This window comes from Trachypithecus francoisi, unplaced genomic scaffold (genome assembly GCF_009764315.1).
Source record: "Trachypithecus francoisi isolate TF-2019V2 unplaced genomic scaffold, Tfra_2.0 Lachesis_group10, whole genome shotgun sequence".
Taxonomy (NCBI): domain Eukaryota; kingdom Metazoa; phylum Chordata; class Mammalia; order Primates; family Cercopithecidae; genus Trachypithecus; species Trachypithecus francoisi.
In genome coordinates, this window is record NW_022681455.1 from 56,801,266 (window position 1) to 56,822,838 (window position 21,573).

Below are 21,573 nucleotides of genomic sequence, written 5' to 3' on the forward strand. Positions count from 1 at the left end.
TCAGCTTTGGCCTTTTTTATCTTTCATCACTCAACTAAAAATTATTCTCAAGAATTCAATATAACAGAAAGAGCAAAGAATATGGAGTCAGGGAGAGTGAGGCATAATTTTAACTTTCTCCTTAGACTTCTGTGTAGCCTACAAGAAGTTGGGTAATCGCAGCCTTGTTTTCCATAGCAGCCTTGAGAATTACTAGCTGTATGCCCTTGGGAAATTATGGAATCTGGGTATCAGTTTCATCATCAGTCACACAGGCGTAACAATAATCAGGACCTGTCCACAGGATTGCTGTGAAAATTAAACATATTAAGACATGAGAGTGACAGATCCTGGTTAGCTCTAAAACAACATTAGCTATATTGTAAAGTACTGAGCATACAGTAGGGGATCAATGAAAGATAGCTACTATTAGTCTGTACACTATATTAGAATACTTACTGGTTATGCTAAATGAAAGAGATGGTTATTTATATGTTTATAGCCATTTATCTACAACAGGATTCTCAAAATATAGCCCCAGGTCAGCAGCATCAGCATTTTGTTAGAAATGCAAATTCCTGAAATTTGTTAGAAATGCCAGTTTTCAGGCCACCCCACCAGACCTAGTGAATCAGAAGCTCCTGGGATGGGGCCCAGCAATTTTAACAAGCCCTCCAAGTGAGTCTGACAAGGCTACAGTTTAGGAACTACTAACATAAATCTAAGGTCTGGGGAAAAAAAGTCTTATTTGTAGGTTTTAAGAACCCAAAGCAATACACTCTACTAAGCAGTATTTTTCATTAGTCCTTTATAAAGTTAATGCTTCGAAAATTCCCCTATTTTGGCTGGGCGCGGCGGCTCACGCCTGCAATCCCAGCACTCTGGGAGGCTGGGGCGGGCAGACCACCTGAGGTTAGGAGTTCGAGATCAGCCTGACCAACATGAAGAAACCCCGTCTCTACTAAAAGTACAAAATTAGTTGGCATGGTGGCACATGCCTGTAATCCCAGCTACTCAAGAGGCTGAGGCAGGAGAATCGCTTGAACCCGGGAGGCAGAGATTGCGGTGAAACAAGATCGCACCATAGCACTCCAGCCTGGGCAACAAGAGCAAAACTCCATCTCAAAAAAAAAAAAAAAAATTCCCCTATTTCATCTGAGCCCACAGATGTAAAATTTTCTTGTTATGTAAAATTTGATAACTTTGCAATGGTCATATCCACAGAGGAAACAGAGCTTTTTTTTTCTATTCTCTCAATGATACCACTGTGTTCTCAGCTTGAGGATTTATATTTTCTTCCCGCCACCAAATCAGACAATAAAGAATAGTGTGATTGATTTGGTGGAGTCATGAAGTCACTGACTTCATTACGTGGGCAAAGAGTATCTGTGCCATGAGTAATTAAGCTTTCCAAAGTCATGATGGAAGAGTGATAAAATCTGTGATAGTTGGGTGTCTCCCATGTAGTAACTAAGTAGATGACTCACAAACAGGGTGTGTCCAACAATGGCATCCAGGGCCTCTTCCTCTCCAAATGCATTTATGTGTCAATAAATTAAAGTTTACAAAAAGAAAAAATATTTAGACCAAACAGCCTCTTACAAATGTGAAGGAATAAATTTACAATATAGCTGATCAGGATTGAAGAATGTATTTCCACCATAAATTGCCAATTAGATGGATCCTATGCAAGGAAACCACATTATATAGACTTCTCTGGACTCCAACCTTCCCCTAAAAATCATTCACCCCCTTAAATTACTCCTCCTAAACAGTCTCTCATGGCTCAAGTTCTAATTCCAGGTCCAAGTAAGTGATTAAAGGGAATCTTCCAATGATAGCTGTTAACGTGCTTCAGAAAAGAAAGTCCTTCCTTCTTTCTCTGTCCCCCACCCCATTACCTGAGAAAAGCAAAAGCTAAATCAGTACTTAACTCGTAGGTGCCATTTCTCATATTGTTGTCCTGTGAATTTCTAGACAGCAAAGTGCACGAGATGAGTAACAAGTAGTTATATAAAACCCTCTAATATAAAGAGGGAGTACCTAGTTTCTTAAGTAGAACAGACAGAAATAAATGCTGTAAATGACAAAAGAATCTCATCAATTTTATATTTTGGAACAATTCTCCAGGTAAAATTTAGCGAACTGAAGACACAGGTATTTCCAATAACAACCAGCTCTTACTCTAGTTCTGCAGTTTAAATTATGCTAAAGAATAATACATAAATGTTCCTGACACCAGTAATTTATCTAGAAACCATGATTTGCAAGGTAAATGATCTGTGTTAACTGCACTTTATTCTTAAAAGTATTCTGAAGAATGATGAATCAAAACAAAAACATTCTTAGCAGAACAATCAGTTTCAAGGGCAGGCTTAGTCACACAACTGAATCACTGGAACACTAAAATTTAAATACATCTGGAAAAAAGCCACAGATGTCTGCTCACCAACAAATACAAGTTTTAATTAATTCGCCAATTTGCTTTAAACAAATGTAATTTTAGCTCTGAAAAATACAAAATAAGGCCATATTAATTTTTTTTCTGGAGAAAAGGTTACATTTTAAAAGTTCTCAGGGCCCACCCTCAAGCAGCCTTGGCCCAGGGCTGGGGTGTGTAGGGCACCAGGATGTGAGTGGGAAAGCCAGATGAAGCAGCAGTGGTTGAAGGCCAGGCTGAGGGCTTGGCGTCATCCGCTGAGACTATATAGAGTTTAGTGTCATCTGCTGGACTGTTGAGTGAAAAATATTCTCTGACCTGATCCTGAATTTTCCTTGATAATCAAAAGATTAAGAAACAGGGTCACACCATGTTACCCAGACTGGACTCAAGAGACTCTCCCACTTCAATCTTCCAAGTAACTGGGACTACAGGTGTGCACCACTGTGCCCGGCCCAGAACTGTTTTCTTAATTTCATTTTTGGATTGTTCTTTGCAGGTGTATAGAAACACAATAGTTTGTTAAATATTGATATTGTATGCTTCAACCTTATGAACTCATTTATTCATTCTGGTAGTTATTATGGTGGTCTCCTAGGGATTTTCTTTAAACAAGATGCTATCATCTGCAAATAGAGATGGTTTTACCTCTTCCGACTCAGTAAAACCATCAATAAGAGATTGATGTGTTTTATTTCATTTTCTGGCCTAATGCTCCTGATTCTTTCTAATGTTGTATTTCGCTGTTTGGATGTATCATAATTATTTTTACCAATCTCTTATTGATGAACATGTAGGTCATTTCCAACCTTTTGCAGTTATAACAGTGCTGCAATAAATAACCTATTACATAGAGTAATATTTCTCAAACTTTTGGTCTCAGGATTACTTTACCTTTTTATGTATAAGTTGCAAGTTTGGCCTTAGAAAGAATTTAATAATCACGAAAATTTTGTTTTCTTATACAGTTGCTTTAATATTTGACATTAATTGTTACCGTATCTAGATATTTTACATGATATAATAAAACAAATGATGTCACAAATCAAATATTTAACTTTTTTTTTTTTTTTTTTTTTTTTTTTTTTTTTTGAGGCGGAGTCTCGCTCTGTCGCCCGAACTGGAGTGCAGTGGCCGGATCTCAGCTCACTGCAAGCTCCGCCTCCCGGGTTCCCGCCATTCTCCTGCCTCAGCCTCCCGAGTAGCTGGGACTACAGGCGCCCGCCACCTCGCCCGGCGAGTTTTTTTTGTATTTTTAGTAGAGACGGGGTTTCACCGTGTTAGCCAGGATGGTCTCGATCTCCTGACCTCGTGATCCGCCCGTCTCGGCCTCCCAAAGTGCTGGGATTACAGGCTTGAGCCACCGCGCCCGGCCAAATATTTAACTTTTTAAACAATAATATTTTTAGAGATTGCTTTTTTCTGGATAAACAAGGACTTTTAAATCAAGGAACTAAATATCTTGAAATTTTTAATCAGGTTCCATGTTCCTAATTTTAATGGGTGCTAGTTCATAAGTGGTAGTTAATTCTTCACTAATCAGCCAGATGAAAGTGGAGATCCAAAGGGACCCTCTTCTAAGGGAGCAACATACGCAAAGCTTAAACATAAATGAGACCATGGTTTGAAAATATAGAGTGGCACACACTCGGTTAAAAGCAATTTGATCATCACGACCATTTGGGCTAAACAGCCATTTGGCTGAAAAGGAATATCCCCCAGTTATGGCTTTTTTTCAAGTATCGGTAATTTTGGTACATCACGGGTTGTTTTTCAAGCTTTTGTGCCAGAGTTTTCAGGAAACCTTTTTCTAATAAATGCTTTTGTGTTTCTAACTGATTTTCCAAAAACATTTATAATTTTGACTTTTTTCCTTTTAATGAGCATGCTTTTGAAATAAGCAAAAAAACAGTAAAAGAAGCTATATCAAACAGCAAAAAAATCCTCACCAAATATTTTAAGAAGAAAATATTTATGCATATAAATGTAACAGTAACTTACGCAATCATTTAAAAGTTCCACAATGTTTACTTTTGCCAGTTATATAAAGTTTTAAAAATTGACCATGCCAGTATCAACCCTGAGCACTGTGTATATGCTTCTTTATAGCTACATAAATCACAACTTCCCAAGTCACAAAAATTAGCAAACAGTTGAAACTAGAAGGTAAGAAAAGTAAACACAACCCCACATCCCAGGGGGACCTGCTGGGACCTGCAACCTATTGCAGTGCTCAAAGAAGTCAAACACTGGAGACAGCATCTCATTCGAATTCATATTCTCATTTCACGACTTCTAGTGCAGCTCTACCAGTAGTAGCTGTGTGGCAAGTTTAACCTACTTTTAAATGAGGGAACTGAACCAGAAGATTTAGAAGATGCCATCCAAGTATAACTCTAAGTAAAATTAACTTTGAGGTCCAAAAGCTGCCAACCTTTCAGAAGTATGATGAGTGTTCATTGACTCCCTTTCTGTGAGAAGAATGTGCAGGAGAAGAAGAAAAGGAGATTTAAAAAAGGACTCCAGGCCCCCAAATAAACCTTTAAAAATCTGTGGAGGGGTAGGCAGGGGGCAAAGAGAGCGCAGCTAACAGGATTACCACAGGTAAGCCATTCAGTGTCCCAGCAGGACTCTAAGGTAAAGAGGCAACACACCTATCAATCTCCTCAAAAAGATTCTGAATCCCAAACTGTAGCTTTTTCTAAAATGAATAAACTAAAAGGAAAAGTACTCAATGTAATAAAAAGAGACACAGATAAGGGAAGTAGATAGGCACCAAAAGCAACTTACACTTAACTTCACAATTTTGACACCATCCAAGTCAACCCACCCTTCTATACCATAAGCTCCCATTTATAGAGTGCCTAACAATATGCCAAGTGCTATGCTTTATGCTTAGTTAGACTATCTCATTTAAATCCTCACACCAAGCTGGCATTACCACCATTTTACAGATGAGGGCATAAAGAGATTAAGTTCACACAAATAATAAATTGCAAAGCCTGGACACATCCCCGTTTACCTGACCTCAAAGGTGAGGCTTTTTCTGCACCTCTGTATGGTGTACATGTCACAGACTGATAACCTTGCAAAAGATGTTTTCCTTTCAAAGATAATTTGTTCAAAGTTAACACAATATACCTTTTACAAAAATGACAAAAAAATATCCAGTAAAGAAAGGCCTGTCTGGAGACTAACCTCTCAAGCACCTCACTGTCCAAAGGAACAGAACAAACAAGAACAGTTCTTGGAGTCATGACAAGGGTGAAAAAAGCAGGGGGAAATAAGTGAATAATATTAAATTTAAATTAACAAGATAAAAATTCAGAAAAGGCAAAACTTTTAAGAATTATTTAAAAGATAGGGAACACATCCCTAGCCTGAGTCAGCACTCCAGGCAACTTATTACAGTACACAAAGCCAAGGACAAGAACGAAGGGTCTCCAGATACAGGCACAGGGCTCCTTAAGGGCCATCCAATGTGTGTCTCCAATTCTCCCTTTCTCTCCCTTCTCTGCCCCATGATTTAAAAACTACTTATGCCTACAGTTAAAAAAGGCAAATCAAAAAATACACACAGAAATATTTTTATCTGAATGATCCTACTTCCATTTCTTCTCTCCTTACTCCTCGTCTTTTATCAACTCATCTTTTCATTATCATCCTTTCCCTTAACATGCATATTAACATGATCCCATTTTATTAAAAGCTCTTCAAATAACACATTTGTCATTAATTGGAAAGGAATATGGTAGGCCCCAAGAAAGATATAGGACCTACTGCTTACCTTTCCCTGTTTCACCTTGAATATATTCAACATTTCAAGTAAAGAATATAAGAAAACCAATACAGAAGAAATATTTTCCTAATATTAAGACATTTTATCCAACATTCATATATTTACTTTATATGTCCCACTAACTGCATTATGACCAAATAGCCACCCAAACAAAAGTGTTCAACAATCCTCTTAGTCAGACAAAATGAGGCTGACTGCCTAGTGCAACGTTCCTTTCACCGATTTTAGGTCCAGCATAGAAAAAATCCCATGAAGACTGAATTTTTTCTGACTAATGAATAATAACATGAACCTTAGCAGCCTGGTACCCCAAAATGTTTCGGGATATTTAATCATTTTTCTTCACTTGATTTAATGCTATAACTTCTAGACATAAAAAAAAAAAAAGCAAGATAAGAAGCTATGTTCTGACACACTTGCGTTCTCTATTAGAAATTTTAGTGCACAACTCAGGATTAAAAGAAAAGTCCACGCTAAGCTGACACTAAAATAAAACAGAACAAGAACTTAAGCACCTAACTGACAGTGTGAGTTAGCCAAGACCATATTGTCCAGCTTTCCCCCTCCCTAAATGGCTCCTTATCTAATAAGAGCTAATTTTAAATTCTGACCCATCTAATAAGAGCTAATTTTAAATTCTGACCCATCATAGACTTCAGGAAACAAACTAACTTGATTATAACTCTAAGCAGTTAGACTGGCATATATCTATCTATTGGCTACTGTGACTAAAATACTTATTTTCCCAATTCTTAGTATGTTACAGCAGAATTAAGTCTTATTATCTTGGAGATCTATCTAGGAAGTCATTTTGCCCCCCCCCCCAAAAAAAGGTACATATTCCAGGAAAATCAAGATTTGATCACTTGCTGTCTGACTTTAAAGACTACGTATGTGTAATCACTACATTAAGCCACCTCGAAGGGCTGCTGGAAGGACTCAACAATTTAATGTATGCAACGTGTATTAAACATGATGAGAATATTCTTGCCAGGCACTATGATGGGCCCTCAGAATAAGTAATACAGCCTCTGTCCTCAAACAGCTCAACTAGTATTTTGATGCTTTTAGCAAAAGCAGTCTCTTTATACTAAATCATCTAATTTATGAACCATCCATAAAATGAAAGTCCAAGTCCAACATGCTTGGCACATAGTAGGTCCCCAATAAATATGTCTAGTGCCAGAGCTATGGTTTCCATGAGTCATTTTCATTTGTGCTTCTACTTTTCTCTGGTGTCCACTGCCAGCATCTGTGACTTGATTACCAATCTGGAACCGCAGTAGCTACAGAAGATACGAAGCAACCCTCTTTGCTTCCCTATATATGCCCACCCCTAGATCTCCATAGCTACAAAGACTGCTTAGGACAGCTGCAGCCAAGGGGGCGCCTCTTCAAAGAGCTTGCTTCCCTTAAAGCCACCTCAGGGATAGGAAAATGCCAATGGAGTCTTTAGCTCCAAAAGTCCACACCCCAAACTTTACAGAGGTATCATAGCCTGTAAGGAAGAGATCCTCTCCCATACAGTATGTGCAGAATGAAATAAAAGCTTGGGAGAGGACAGATGAACTGCCACATGCAACATCAGAATTCACAATATATTTCCTCACAAAGCAGAGGGTCTCGACCTTTTATCACTTGTGATTCTCAGTCAGAGAGTGGGTGATGTGCCCTCCCTGAGGGATATTATCGGAATTTGAGAAAAAGGTTCTGTCAAGTGGTGAGAGAGACAGGACTGACACATCTCTAAGGTAATTCTGATATGCCCCTGAAATAAAAATCACTTTTACAGAAGATGATTAGACACTATTTACATTACTGGTACCACTCTTAAGCTTCATGATAGTTTAAATAAGATATGTTGGCTAGCTTAACAATATAACCACATTTAAAATAATGTTTCTACGCGAGAAAACTCCAAATAGAAACATGACCTATTCTAACTTTAGGGCTCTCCATAAAAGGTGGGAGAAAGGGGAAAGTGACCAATAGTTTATTGTGAAATCCTAAGGGTTCCTTACACAAGATTTACAGAAGGGCTTCAATGGGGTCTAGTAACTCCATGAAATTATATGCAAATTTTGTGTCTATCTATTTTCTGGATAGTTTATATTCTCAAAATTACCCATGGTACACAAGTACATATTAATTTAAGAACCACAACCATTAACTGCTTCATAAAGAAAGTTAAACATAAGCACCAATCACTGGATTAAATTAAGTATAAGAATAAAATTAGTCTAGACTTCTGTCTCTACAATATCTTTATTCCCATCTAACCTTCTGCCATAGACATACATCTGATGCCAGAATTTGGTTTGAATCTTGAAAGAGAAAAAAAATCTTACTAAGAAATGTAGGTTTTCCATGCACTAACATATAAATATGTACAGACTTCTGAAACTGTTGAGATTTTATAGATTCCAGTAACAGGTTTTACTAATGTCACAGAATGCACTGTAATCACTGGGTACTTATCTTTCCACCTCCATCATTACCCACCGTTCACACACCAAATAATTACAGATGCCTAAAATGCATGCAAAATTCTCTAGAATTTAAACTTTCAAGATGATTTTCAAAAGCTGTGCTTCAGAACTATATAATCAATTACTGCAAAATAAACTGAAATTTTCAAAACAATTCCAGGAAGTGAATGAAATAAAAACTGACCTTCATGAGATGCTGATTTATCCATTTTGTAAATGTTTTCTTCTGAACTTTGTCCCGTTCATCTGGAAGAAAAAAATATATATAAAGATAAGGTTGGTAAAATCTATGAATAGATGACCTTGTGGTCATGGATATAAACAAAAATGAGATATTTAAAAGATATGGTTCAGTGTATTCAAAGTTTCTTGTTAAATTTTGGAAACTTCAGGCTCTCTGTAAGAAAGTGTTTAAAGATCTGCTTGTCAGGTTGGTCTCTTCCCAATACTGCATTTACCAATATTCCTCCATTAAACAAATGCCGTCTGCCCCTCTGTCCCATAACCCTTTATTACCACCACCACCACCATGAAGTTGTCTAACCTAAGCCTTGTCCTTGTACTGAATTTCCCAAAGCACTTTACCATATGTACGTCCCATTTGCTCTTCACAGCCATAAGAGGGAGGGTAAGTAGTGTTACTCCCATTTTGTAGAATAAGAAACCAAGACTTAACAAGGATAAAAGACTTGTTCATGATTACCCAGCAAATAGTTTAAAGTCTTGACAAAAGGCAAGGCCTAAATTGAGACTTTTTGGCTTGAAGTGGACTCTGGCTGAATATTAATTATTATGCTTAACTATTCAGTGGAATCACTATACTTTTTTTTTTTTTTTTGATACAGAATCTCACTCTGTCACCCAGGGTGGAGTGCAGTGGTGTGATCTCAGCTCACCGCAACCTCCACCTCTGCCTTCCGGGATCAGTCCCCCGAGTAGCTGGGACTACAGGTATGCACCACCATGCCCAGCTAATTTTTTTCTTCTTCTTCTTTTTTTTTTTGTGTGTGTGTGTGTGTGTTTTTAGTAGAGACAAGGTTTCACCATGTTGGCCAGGCTGGTCTCGAACTCCTGAGCTCAGGTGATCCGCCCACCTTGGCCTTCCAAAGTGCTGGGATTACAGACGTGAGCGACTGCACCCAGCCTATGCTATTTCTTTCCTAGAGTTCTGTGTTGAACTGTGTAACAAAAAAATGCCCCAACTAGATCTTCACTGTGGACAGTGATCCTGCCCTGGTTCCTACAGACAGTGCAAAGAAGAGTGACAAAAGTTTTCTTCTGATTTAAGGAAAAAGAGCAATTGGAATGCTGTGGTCCCTCAAGCTATTATTTCAAAGGAGAATGAGAACCATCCAACACCTAGAGCTAGCATTCAAAACTATATTATACTATCTTCCTCCTCCCTACCTCTAGACAGCAATTCCTTACTTTCTTATTTCCTTCTTCTGTCCTTTCTGCCTCCAGTGCTACCTCTTTCTCCTTCCCTGGTGGTCTTCTTTCCTCTTCTACCACAATTCAGATGTTCTCCATCTTTTCTCTGGGAGTAAGATATGTCTCAGTCTCTTTCTTCACCTCTTTTTCTTCTCATTCTTCAATCTCTTTTTCTCCTCAATACCTCCCTTATTGTAATATAATTAGAGTTTCTTTGAAAATGTTTGTCCTATTTATTAAAAGTATTTATGTTCTCTAGAATAATTTGAATGTAAACAAAAATATATCAACTGGGGAAAATATATACAATATGAGACAAATGTTACTAATATTATTACAAAAAATCAGCAATAAGAAAGAAAAAGATTAACATCATAAAGCATAAGTGGGCAAAAGCAGACAGTTAATTAATTTTTAAAAAGGTAATGCCCAAGGGTTGAGTGTGGTGGCTTATGCCTATAACCCCAGCACTTCAGGAGGCCAGTGAGGGCAGATTGTTTGAGCCCAGGAGTTGGAGACTAGCGTGGGCAACATGAGGAAATCCTTTTTACAAAAAAATACAAAACTTAGCCAGATATGGTGGCATGCACCTGTAGTCCCAGCTACTTGGGAGGCTGAGATGGGTGGGTCATTAGAGCCCAGGAGGTCAAGGCTGCAGTGAGCCATGATGGCGCCACTGTACTCCAGCCTAGGTGACACGGCAAGACCTTGTCTCAGAAAAATAATAAAATAACAATTAAAATGTAATGCACACAGGTACTCAACGTCACTAACAATAATAATATAAAATAACACACATAAGGCTTTCTAACTTATCAAATTGCCAAGATTTTATTTTTTTAAAAAATTTCACGTTAAAAAGGACATAGGAAGCAGACACACATACTGCTAATGAAAATGTCATTTAATTTAAACTTTCTACACCTGCATTGTTCAATACTGTAGCCACTAGTCACATACACCTATTTAAGGTGACAAAGTTAATTAAAGCAAAATAAAATTAACAATTCAGTTTCTTTGTTGCCCCTAGTCACAATTCAAGTACTCCACAGTCACATGTAGCTAATGGTTAACATATTGAAAAGCACAGAAACAGAATATTCTAATCATCACAGAAATTTCTATCAGCACTGCTCTAGAACAAAGCTCTACTGGACAGCACTGCTTTAGAATAATTTGATATAGACTAATCCCATCACCACAGAAGTTTCTGTTAGACAGAAATGCTCTAAAACAAAGCTCTATTGGACAACACTGCCCTACAACCATGTGTCAATACACATAAAAAGCCCTAAAAATATCTATGACCTTTCCCAGCAAATCTACTTCTAAAATCTCTTCTGAAGCTATAATCACAGTATGTACAAAATGTAACTATGAGAATATAAATCAGAGTGTTTACAACAGGAAAATAAAAATTCTGAAAAAACACAAGTGCTCAAGAAAAGGAAACACAGAAATTTTAGTAAAGTGATACAATGGTTTGTTCAGATTCAACTTGTAAAACTACTCAGTGACAGCATTATCATTTAGAGGTCTCCTATTCTAATAAGAATGGGAGGCGGGACATATAAAGTAGTTTTTATTTCATAAGCATTTCTTCTCCAAAGTACCTCACTGAAACACCTTCCATTTCCTATCACTGTCAGGGAGAAACAAAAGGTGCTTATATACAGCCTATCTTTAGATTCTGCCTATAACACCTTTTCAGTGCCCCAAACTTCTAATCTACTTCTTGACTTAACATTGAGTACTTAAAAATTAGAGAAAGGGGTGCAGAAAGTATTCCCAGACAATAGAAGTTTGCAAATTCTGATTATAAAAGCTCAGAATTCATACTAATTTTTTTTTTCTTTTTTTTGTTTTTTGGAGATGAAGTCTTGCTCTGTCGCCTAGGCTGGAGTGCAGTGGCATGATCTCGGCTCACTATAACCTCTGCTTCCCAGGTTCAAGCGATTCTCCTGCCTCAGCCTCCTGAGTAGCTGGGACTACAGGCATGTGCCACCACACCTGGCTAATTGTATTTTTAGTAGAGACAGGGTTTCACCATGTTGGCCAGGATGGTCTTGATCTCCTGACCTCGTGATCTGCCCGCCTCAGCCTCCCAAAGTGCTGGGATTACAGGTGTGAGCCACTGTGCCAGGCCTGGTTTTTTTTCTTTGCTTTGTTTTGTTTGAGACAACAGAGTCTCGCTCTGTTGCTCAGGCTGGACTGCAGTGGCACAATCTTGGCTCACTGCAACCTCCACCTCCCCAGGCTCGAGTGATCCTCTCACCTCAGCCTCCCAAGGAGCTAGGACTACAGGTGCAGGTCACCACGCCTGGTGAATTTTTGTACTTTTCGCAGAGATGGGGTTTTGCCATGTTGCCCAGGCTGGTCTCAAACACCTAAGCTCACGCCATCCACCTGCCTCAGCCTCCCAGAGTGCTGAGATTACAGGTGTGAACCACTGCACCTGACCCTAAAATTGTTTCATTTGCCTGATTCCAAATGTAAAACCCCCAGGCACTTTGCTTAAAACTGCTATCAAAAGCAATGATATTAATAATTGTGAACTAATAATATTATCCACAAAATGTTTATTAATTCCTCTGTTGGCCCCTTAGGGGCATCATCTATACCTCATTCATCTTTGTCTACCACATACTAGATACCACAAAGCCTCTATGCCACAATGCCTCTATGCACTGGACAGATAGTGTGAAATAATTTTATTTCAGGAAGGACAATCCAACTCAGGAAAACAATATAGAATTACTTGTATATATACAGTAGTATATACAACTATATCTCTTAAAGCAATAATGGTGTCTTAAATGTCTTTCAGCCTTGCTATTCCTAAACAGTTGGAAACAAACCTGAATTACCAATTTGTATGTAAAGCAGGAACAAGGAAACAGAAACAATTGACTAGTTCTCTTCACTGATAAGTGCAGATTCTGTACTTCCCTCATTTACTCACTCTTCATCCTAGCAGCTATCTGGTCATTTTATGAGTCCAGTGCTATGGCAGTGCTGGTGTCAGAGAGGTATGGTCCATCTTGAATAGGAGCTAGGTAAAAGGAAGCTGAGACCTACTGCGCTGCATTCCCAGATGGTTAATGCAATCTAAGTCACAGGTTGAGAGAGGAGGTCAACACAAGATACAGGTCATAAAGACCTTGCTAATAAAACAGATTGCAGTAAAGATGCTAAAACCCACCAAAACCAAGATGGTGACAAGAGTGACCTCTGGTCGTCCTCACTGTGACACTCCACCAGCACCATGACAGTTTACAAACGCCATGGCAATGTCAGGAAGTTACCCTGTATGGTCTACAACGAGGAGACATGAATAATCCACCCCTTGTTTAGCATATCATCAAGAAATAACCACAAAAATGAGCAGCCAGCAGCCCTCAGGGCTGCTGTCTACAGAGTAGCCATTCTTTATTCTCAGCTCGCTGCAACCTCTGCCTCCCAGGTTCTCTTGTCTCAGCCTCCTGAGTAGCTGGGATCACAGGCATGCACCACCACACCCGGCTAATTTTTATATTTTTAGGAAAGACAGGATTTCGCCATGTTAGCCAGGTTGGTTTCGAACTCCTGACCTCAGGTGATCCTCCTGCCTCGGCCTTCCAAAGTGTTGGGATTACAGGCATGAGCCACGGCGCCCAGCCTACTTTCTTAATAAACTTGCTTTCACTCTACTCTATGGACTCACCCTGAATTCTCTCTGGCAAGAGATCCAAGAACCCTCTCTTGGGGTCTGGATCTGGACCCCTTCCCTGTAACACTGGGACCACCAGGCTGCAGAGAAAGCACTGGTCTTGGTTTCTGAAGCTCATCACCTGGAAAGGACACCTGACAGAAAGGCAGTGTGGTAAGCATACCAACTGAGAGAAGTACATGGCACTCACCATGTATGCAAGCACCAAAGAGAGAAGGACCAACCTCATCCAGGGCTGTCACATGGGGCGTAAAGGAGAGAAAGTAGGGTAGCGAGACAGAAGCCAGCCATGTGTCCATTTCTCCACCAGAAAGAAACTCTGACTTAATCATTTAACACTGAAAGAGCTGTGGTTAGGACCCAACTATTATGCTTCCATACAGAGTTGCTTCCACTATCCCCAAGATACTGTCATTTTTCAAATGGAAGTGCTGACCACATCTCAGTCACAGACAGGGAGCTGGGGAATCTGGCTCTGTGATGTGATGTGAACTTTGGACAAGTGACTGCAAACAATGGAAGTTCTGTGCCAAAGTCTAGCACTCATATCACATTTTCAGCAGTGCTTTTCTAAGCATCCAGCAAAAACAGAGTAAACGAAAAAATTACTTCCTAGGTAATATCCATATTATTCCCATTAAATAACAGCCAAGGCCCCGATGCTAAATCCTAAAGAAAAAAAAATTAATAATACATTAAAAATCTTTGTAATTCAAGAATAGAGAGTTTCTATATCAAGTCACAAAATAAATTTAATGTATTATGTGTATTATATAAACTACTTTCCTCTTGGGTACAAAAGGGTTAACAAAATAGATTTCTTCTTTTCTAAGTGAATAAAAACTGGTCCTTATAGTTCAAGGAATATGAGGTAAAACAGATTCTATAGATAAATTGGCTAATTACTTACCCAAGTGGTATATTAAGAAAGCTGATTTAATCAAATAATTTACCTCTAAGTACAGAGGATAGGTTCACTTAAATAATATAACTATACAAAGGTTCTTTCAATCAATGAGGTTTTGTTGTTGTTGTTGTTGTGCTAGAGGCTCAAAAGCACTGCTAATAACATGATATTTGGTAGGTACTACTGAGGTAATACCTAGGAATTACGATCCATAACTAAAGTACATAAGATACAAAGACTAAAGTTAACTAAGTAACACACGTAAATCATAAATTATGATACTGTTTTCTAACAGGAACAACCTAAACCTTTTCTTTAAAACCACAATCAACTTAAATGAGTCCCATTCAAATACCAAAGTATGCTCTTTAACGTGAGAAGATTCCCACAATGCTACAGTAATGACAAAAGAGTTAATGTGAATTTTAAAGGCTTCAACTTTCTTCAAGAGAGCAGAGAATAATTTAAGTCTGGGAAGACTTTGTAAATCACACCACTTTCCATACACATTATTTCAAAAGGGAGTTATTTCAGAAAAGAGTATTCCAGATTACACCATCTAATTTTCCAATTACAAGTCTCATAATGGTTCTTTACTTCATTTCAGTTAGAGATGTCTAACACTGAGATTTATATTTAGGGCAATGTTGCTACGGCAACAAAAAGGAAAAATCATTCCTGTGATTTTAAACAATTGAACTTTTATAACACTCCTCTATTTGAAAATTATTTCATTTATAGATTAAGTTTTCAATAAAAATATATATTTATATCCCCCTTATAACGTGCAACAGCTGAAAATATGTAACAACACTGAAGACAAAGAATAACAGAATTGCAGGGGAACAAATAAATGCAAAAAGAGCACTGATTATCACAATCTATATTGACTGGTTTTCAGTGAAATCCAAAAAAAGCTAAACTCACTCAGTACCACACACACAGTAAGTATTGAGATTATATAAATACATATTCTGTGGACCACAATAGGCGGGGGCGTTCTCTCCAGGGAGCCTCAGAAGTTGTCCTGATTTCGGTACAGGTTTTTGAAAGGTGCCGGACAATCAGCTAAACTATCGCCATGCAAACCAAAGCAGGTAGTGCAACTTTCCCTTCCCGGTTCTGAAAACATGAAAGTGATAGTATACGTAATACTACTAACCCATACAGCACATCAGTCCCACCAGCTTTGCATTCCAATCTTGACCATTTTTCATGAGCTGTCCCATCATTCTGCAGGAAATCTGTGCAGCAGTTCCCTAAACTCTCTCCGTACAAACTCTGATGTGTCAGAGTCCTGTTAACTTTCTATGTAGAAAAGAAAACACTGACTAGACACTCCTACTTGCAAGCTGAAAACTAGTCAACACCTCCTTTTAAACAAACATTAACAAAGCCAGACTCCTCTACTATTTTTGTAGGGGATATATACAACTGTTACTAAAAAGAAACTAAATTGTCTATTTCTCCTTTCCATTTTAAAGTTGTTCTTAAGAAGTCCTTTTAAAAAAAGTTTTAATTCCTTTTTTTTGTTTTGCAATGAGGCAAACCAATAGGATGTTAGATTTCACAGCTGAACTAACTCATCACATTCTCTCTTCTAACACCCCAGGCAGAATTCCCCTGCAATAAAAAGAAAAAAAAATCCAGCCTAACTTGTTTAACTTATCCCTGATATGTGTGCTAGGAACATGATTTGGAAGGATCACCTTTATAGGTTAGACATACATCCTTCTGGGAGAAAACTACTTTTGGGTATTTCTTTATGTATGCCTTATAGATAAATTTTCATTTGGTTTTCACAATAATTCTGAGTTGGGTAGTACTGTCCTCAGTTTAAAGCTGTGAAAATTAAAGTTCTAGAGATTAAGAATGTAGCCTAAAATTCCACAGCCAAAGTGGGATCTTAAGAAGTCTGATTCCAAACCCTTTATGTCATCAAACAATAGAACCCCTAATCTAATAATGCAGGAAAAGCAAGGTGCCTCCAATTTAGGAGCACTTCACTTCTAAGTATGAATGAATGAACAATGAAAAGTCAAGACATGAGAACTCTTGTTCTAAACAAGCAAAAGACCAACTATCTTCAGCATTCTTATGTTTGTCTGAAACATTAGACCAATAGACCTTCCTGAATAGAAACTGTATGTATACACATTTAACTCCAAAAAGAAAAAAAAACAAACAAAAATGATCACTACTTATTTCAACAATAGAGAACCAGCATTCAATCATACCACAATACTGCTGGATTAACAGTTGCCAAGATGCTTTGAAACATCTTTATATGATTTTCTAACCATATTCTAAATATACTATAAATGAATAAATTGTACCTGCTCCTGCTGAGAAGTTCAAAGTATCTGCTTAGTAAATAGCCCTTCTCTTCCTATCTCTCCTTTTCAAATTATCTTTAGAGTCCTTGCCTCCACTACAGGAAAGTCTGAGCCTGTCTATTTCACTGAAACCAGGATGATAAAAATAATAGCAAACACTTAGAGAGCACTCATTATTTGCCAGGTATTGTTCTCAATTACACACACATATATAACACACATACACTGCACATTATACTCATAACAATCAGTGAGATAACTTCCATTTACACATGAAGAAACTGAGGCACCTAGAGGTTAAACAACTTGCCCAGGATCATGAAGCTACCAAGAGCAGAGAATGCAGTTTGTAAAAGCCTACTCAATATTATAATTTCATATTTCGGAAATAAAATTCTAACTTTAAAAAAATGAGTTAAAAATAAAAAGTAAAGCTTGGGCCAGGCATGATGGCTCACGCCTATAATCTCAGCACTTTGGGAGGCTGAGGCAGATGGATCACCCGAGGTCAGGAGTTTAAGACCACCTGCCCAACATGGTGAAACCCCATCTCTACTAAAAATACAAAAAATCAGCAGGGCATGGTGACAGGCACCAGTAATCCCAGCTACTTGGGAGGCTGAGGCAGGAGAACTGCTTGAGCTTGGAGGCGGAAGTTACAGTGAGCCAAGATCACGCCACTGCACTCCAGCCTGGGCGACAAGAGCCAAACTCCGTCTCAAAAAAAAAAAAAAAATGTAAAGCTTGGCCCAATTGTCAATAGTGGGAATCCACAGAAGATGGAATTTACCTTCTGTAGCTTAATGATTCTAAAGAGTGGGAGGGAGGGGAACTGCAATGCTTTACTAAGAAGTTACATCAGAATTTAAGGCAGGGATGAGATTTCTGAGTTTAAGGATCAGATGTGAATTTTAAAAGATGGAGAAACACTTTGAAAAGGACTGTATCAAAAAAAAAAAAGGTAAACATGAAGGTAAAATGGAGGGAGAAGAAAGGATGGTAGTCAGTTTCCCTATTACTGCCTGGAAATAGCTCTGTGGTACAACGCAGTAAAAATATTGCAAGTGAACAGCTGTAATATTGTTGGTGTTACAGAAGAAAGAAGAAAGGAATAGTTGGGATTGTTGAAAAGATCACTTCCTGAAAAAGTCAGATAATGGATGGTTGGTGAACAGGAGCTGGGTGAGAACAAATCAAAGAGGCTGCACTTCACCAACCCATCCCCTGTGGAATCCCATCTCAAACCACCTGTGAGCTACCAGCTCACACCCAATCATCAGCTGACAGCACTGCCTCACTCTAGTAACACCTCACTTGCCTACCTGATTTGATCTTCAACCACAGAAATCTCAGCCAACGTTACTTGGTGACTGGAAGTTGTAGCTGCCACATAGTTGAAATGGGTAATAGGAAAAAGTGTCCACTCTCATTTTAATTGAAAAGTCTTACCAAATATTCATTCCACAGGAACATCAGTATGGTTTATTTCTATTAGTATAGACCTACAACTGATGTTCATGTTCTAGTCAATCCAACTTTCATTCACTCGTCTGTGACTCACCTCTGTGGAAGGGCAGACTTAGAGGAAGCTACTTAATAACACTGAGCCTTAGCCACAGACCACTCTCCAGCCACTAGCCCCTCCACCTTACTTTTGTTAAAAGGAAGGTCCTCACCTGGAAAATTCTACCAAATTTATCACATAAAATTATTCATCATTAAGAAAGTTTGCAAAATACTTTAGGACTCCATAGGTGAAAGTATACGAATGCTGTTATTTCCCAGTAATTTCTTAGCTTAGTTACTAATGCAAAGTCCTATATACATAAAGCCTACAGTTGATCTCACAATAATAAATATTGTCTGCCTCTGTTTTGGCAACAAAAGATTCTCATGTTGCTGCATGTACAAAGAAATATTGTAAGGCATTGCTTAAGAAAAGCTTTCTTCTTGCGCATTTCAAAAGAAGTGTGGAAATAACAAGTCCGACACACAGCTACAGTAAAATCTTCAGATTTATACTACCTGGCAGTACATGAAGAAATTATACAATATTAGAAATAAGACAATTCTTTTTTTTTTTTTTTTTTTTTTTTTTGAGACGGAGTCTCGCTCTGTGGCCGGGCTGGAGTGCAGTGGCCGGATCTCAGCTCACTGCAAGCTCCGCCTCCCGGGTTTACGCCATTCTCCTGCCTCAGCCTCCCGAGTAGCTGGGACTACAGGCGCCCGCCACCTCGCCCGGCTAGATTTTTGTATTTTTTTAGTAGAGACGGGGTTTCACCGTGTTAGCCAGGATGGTCTCCATCTCCTGACCTCGTGATCCGCCCGTCTCGGCCTCCCAAAGTTCTGGGATTACAGGCTTGAGCCACCGCGCCCGGCCGAAATAAGACAATTCTTAAAACAAATAAAACCATTTAAAAATATAGAAAACAATGCTTTTAAAATAGTTGGGTGGGAAGAATATTTCAAAACAAGTTATGAACCAAAAAAACTAAACAAATAAAACTATCAAATTTGACAAACCACTGATATAACAGCAGACACTGTAGACAAAGTTTAAAAACTCACTAGAAGAAAACATCTGCTCTCTATATAAAATATACATCAAGAATATCCAAATAGAGTAATAACTCCTATTAATTAGTAAGAAAAAAGGACAGCTCTTCCTAAATTATAAATGATGTGAGCATACAATTCATAGAAGAAATGCAAATGGCCAACAAAAATATGAGGTAATACTAAAGCAACTTTCTAATCAGGAAATGCATATAAAATGATTTCACATTGGCACAAATTTGTAAGAATGATAATGCTGAATGCGAGAAATAGATAGTCCCAAGCTACGGTAATGTGGGTATGTAAAATGGCAAATACTTTTTTTTTTTTTTTTTTTTTAACAGACAGGGTTTTACTCTGTCATTCAGACTAGAGTACAGTGGCATGATCACAGCTCACAGCAAACTCAACCTCCTGGGCTCAGGCGATCCACTCACCTCAGCCTCCTGAGTAGCTGGGTCTACAGGCACACCCCACCACTCCCAGCTAATTTTAAAAATTTTTTGTAGAGATAGGATCTCCCTTTTTTGTCCAGACCGGTCTCCAACTCCTGATTTCAAGCAATCTCCTAGCCTTGGCTTCCCAAAGTGCTGGGATTAGAGGCATGAGCCACCATGCCCAGCCACAAAGTCTTTTTTGAGAACAATTTAGTAGTGTCCATTAAAACTTAAAATCCACATACTTTCTGAACCAACAACTCTACTTGTAGGAAACAAATACTTGCTTATGTATGATTAGCACACAAAGATGTTTACCATAGCAAAATATTTGAAACAATTTAAATATCAGTCACCAGGAGACTAAATGAATTATAGTTCACCTTTCACCTATCCTATAAAATTTTAATAAAGGAAAATCTGCACATAGTAACATAAAAGATGTTTACAAAATAAGTAAAAATAATGGAAAATAATAAATATATATAAAAGATGTATATCATGAGGAACAGCGGTTTCATCAGGAGAAGACAGTGGAAGCTGCAAGGAGAGACAGGCTGGTAGATGGTGTTTTTCATATTTCATTCTACATATTTCTAGATGGAGTGCCTGATTATTTTACAAAGAGGGTGTATGTGTTTATTACTATTAATAATAACTGTGAGGGGAAATGTGTTTCAAGTTATCTTATTCATTTATGTATTACATATCTTGGTGAACTCTATGGTAAAGATATAGAAAAAATACTGAGACACAGGCCAGAGTACCCCATTCTGGCCTGAAGTTAAGCACTTCAGGTGTGATTGGACTTGCTCTTAGGCTGATGGCTGCAGGAGGGAAGGCAAAGGGAAGAAGACAGGGGAGGGGTGAGAGTTGGGGAGCAGAGGTGGAGGTGCAACTGGTGATACCTTCTTCAGAGGATGGTTGCCCAGTCTGAGATACAAAATAGAGAAGGCACAGGAGGTCTCTGAAAGGAGAATCAGTTACTGAGAATATAGTCAGAAATTACACCGCGTGAAGAGTCTCCTTGTTCAAAGTTTAATTGCCACAGAACAAAACAAATGGTTTTGCTGGCATCTGTCATGAATCCAGACACAGGACAAGAGTAGAATGGTAGAATGTGCTAGGTAAGCTGAGATGTAAACTACAGATGCCATAAATCTCTCCATACAAATGCTTTCTTGTGTATCTCATCCTCTACCACTATCTGTTCTCCCAGTCATCACATCTCCTGCCTTCCTGTAAGTGCAGTTGCTGAGCAGCTGAGGTTCAATCGTATAGTTGGCTGGGATCTAGGGGATCAGGTTCTGCTCTAACAAGAAATTTACTGGTATCTGTTCTCACAATTGGCTAAGAATTGAATATAAAACTCCTAGAATCTACCTTCTCCTACCTGAGCATCCTAAAAACATATAAACATAAAGATATTTCTAATTACAGTAATACTGCTACAACATTTAAGTATTATATATAATCTAACTTCTGCTGAT

General features: G+C 38.3%; 1 protein-coding gene across 9 annotated transcripts in view; it reads right to left on the bottom strand.

The window, feature by feature from the left end:
- DST (dystonin) overlaps positions 1-21,573 on the bottom strand; it is a 506,627-nt gene that overhangs the window by 280,174 nt on the left and 204,880 nt on the right. For all 9 annotated transcript variants that reach the window (XM_033217522.1, XM_033217521.1, XM_033217518.1 and 6 more), the window contains one exon: positions 8,892-8,953. In XM_033217522.1, the coding sequence (XP_033073413.1) occupies positions 8,892-8,953 (62 nt within the window). The remainder of the gene's footprint in view (positions 1-8,891; positions 8,954-21,573) is intronic.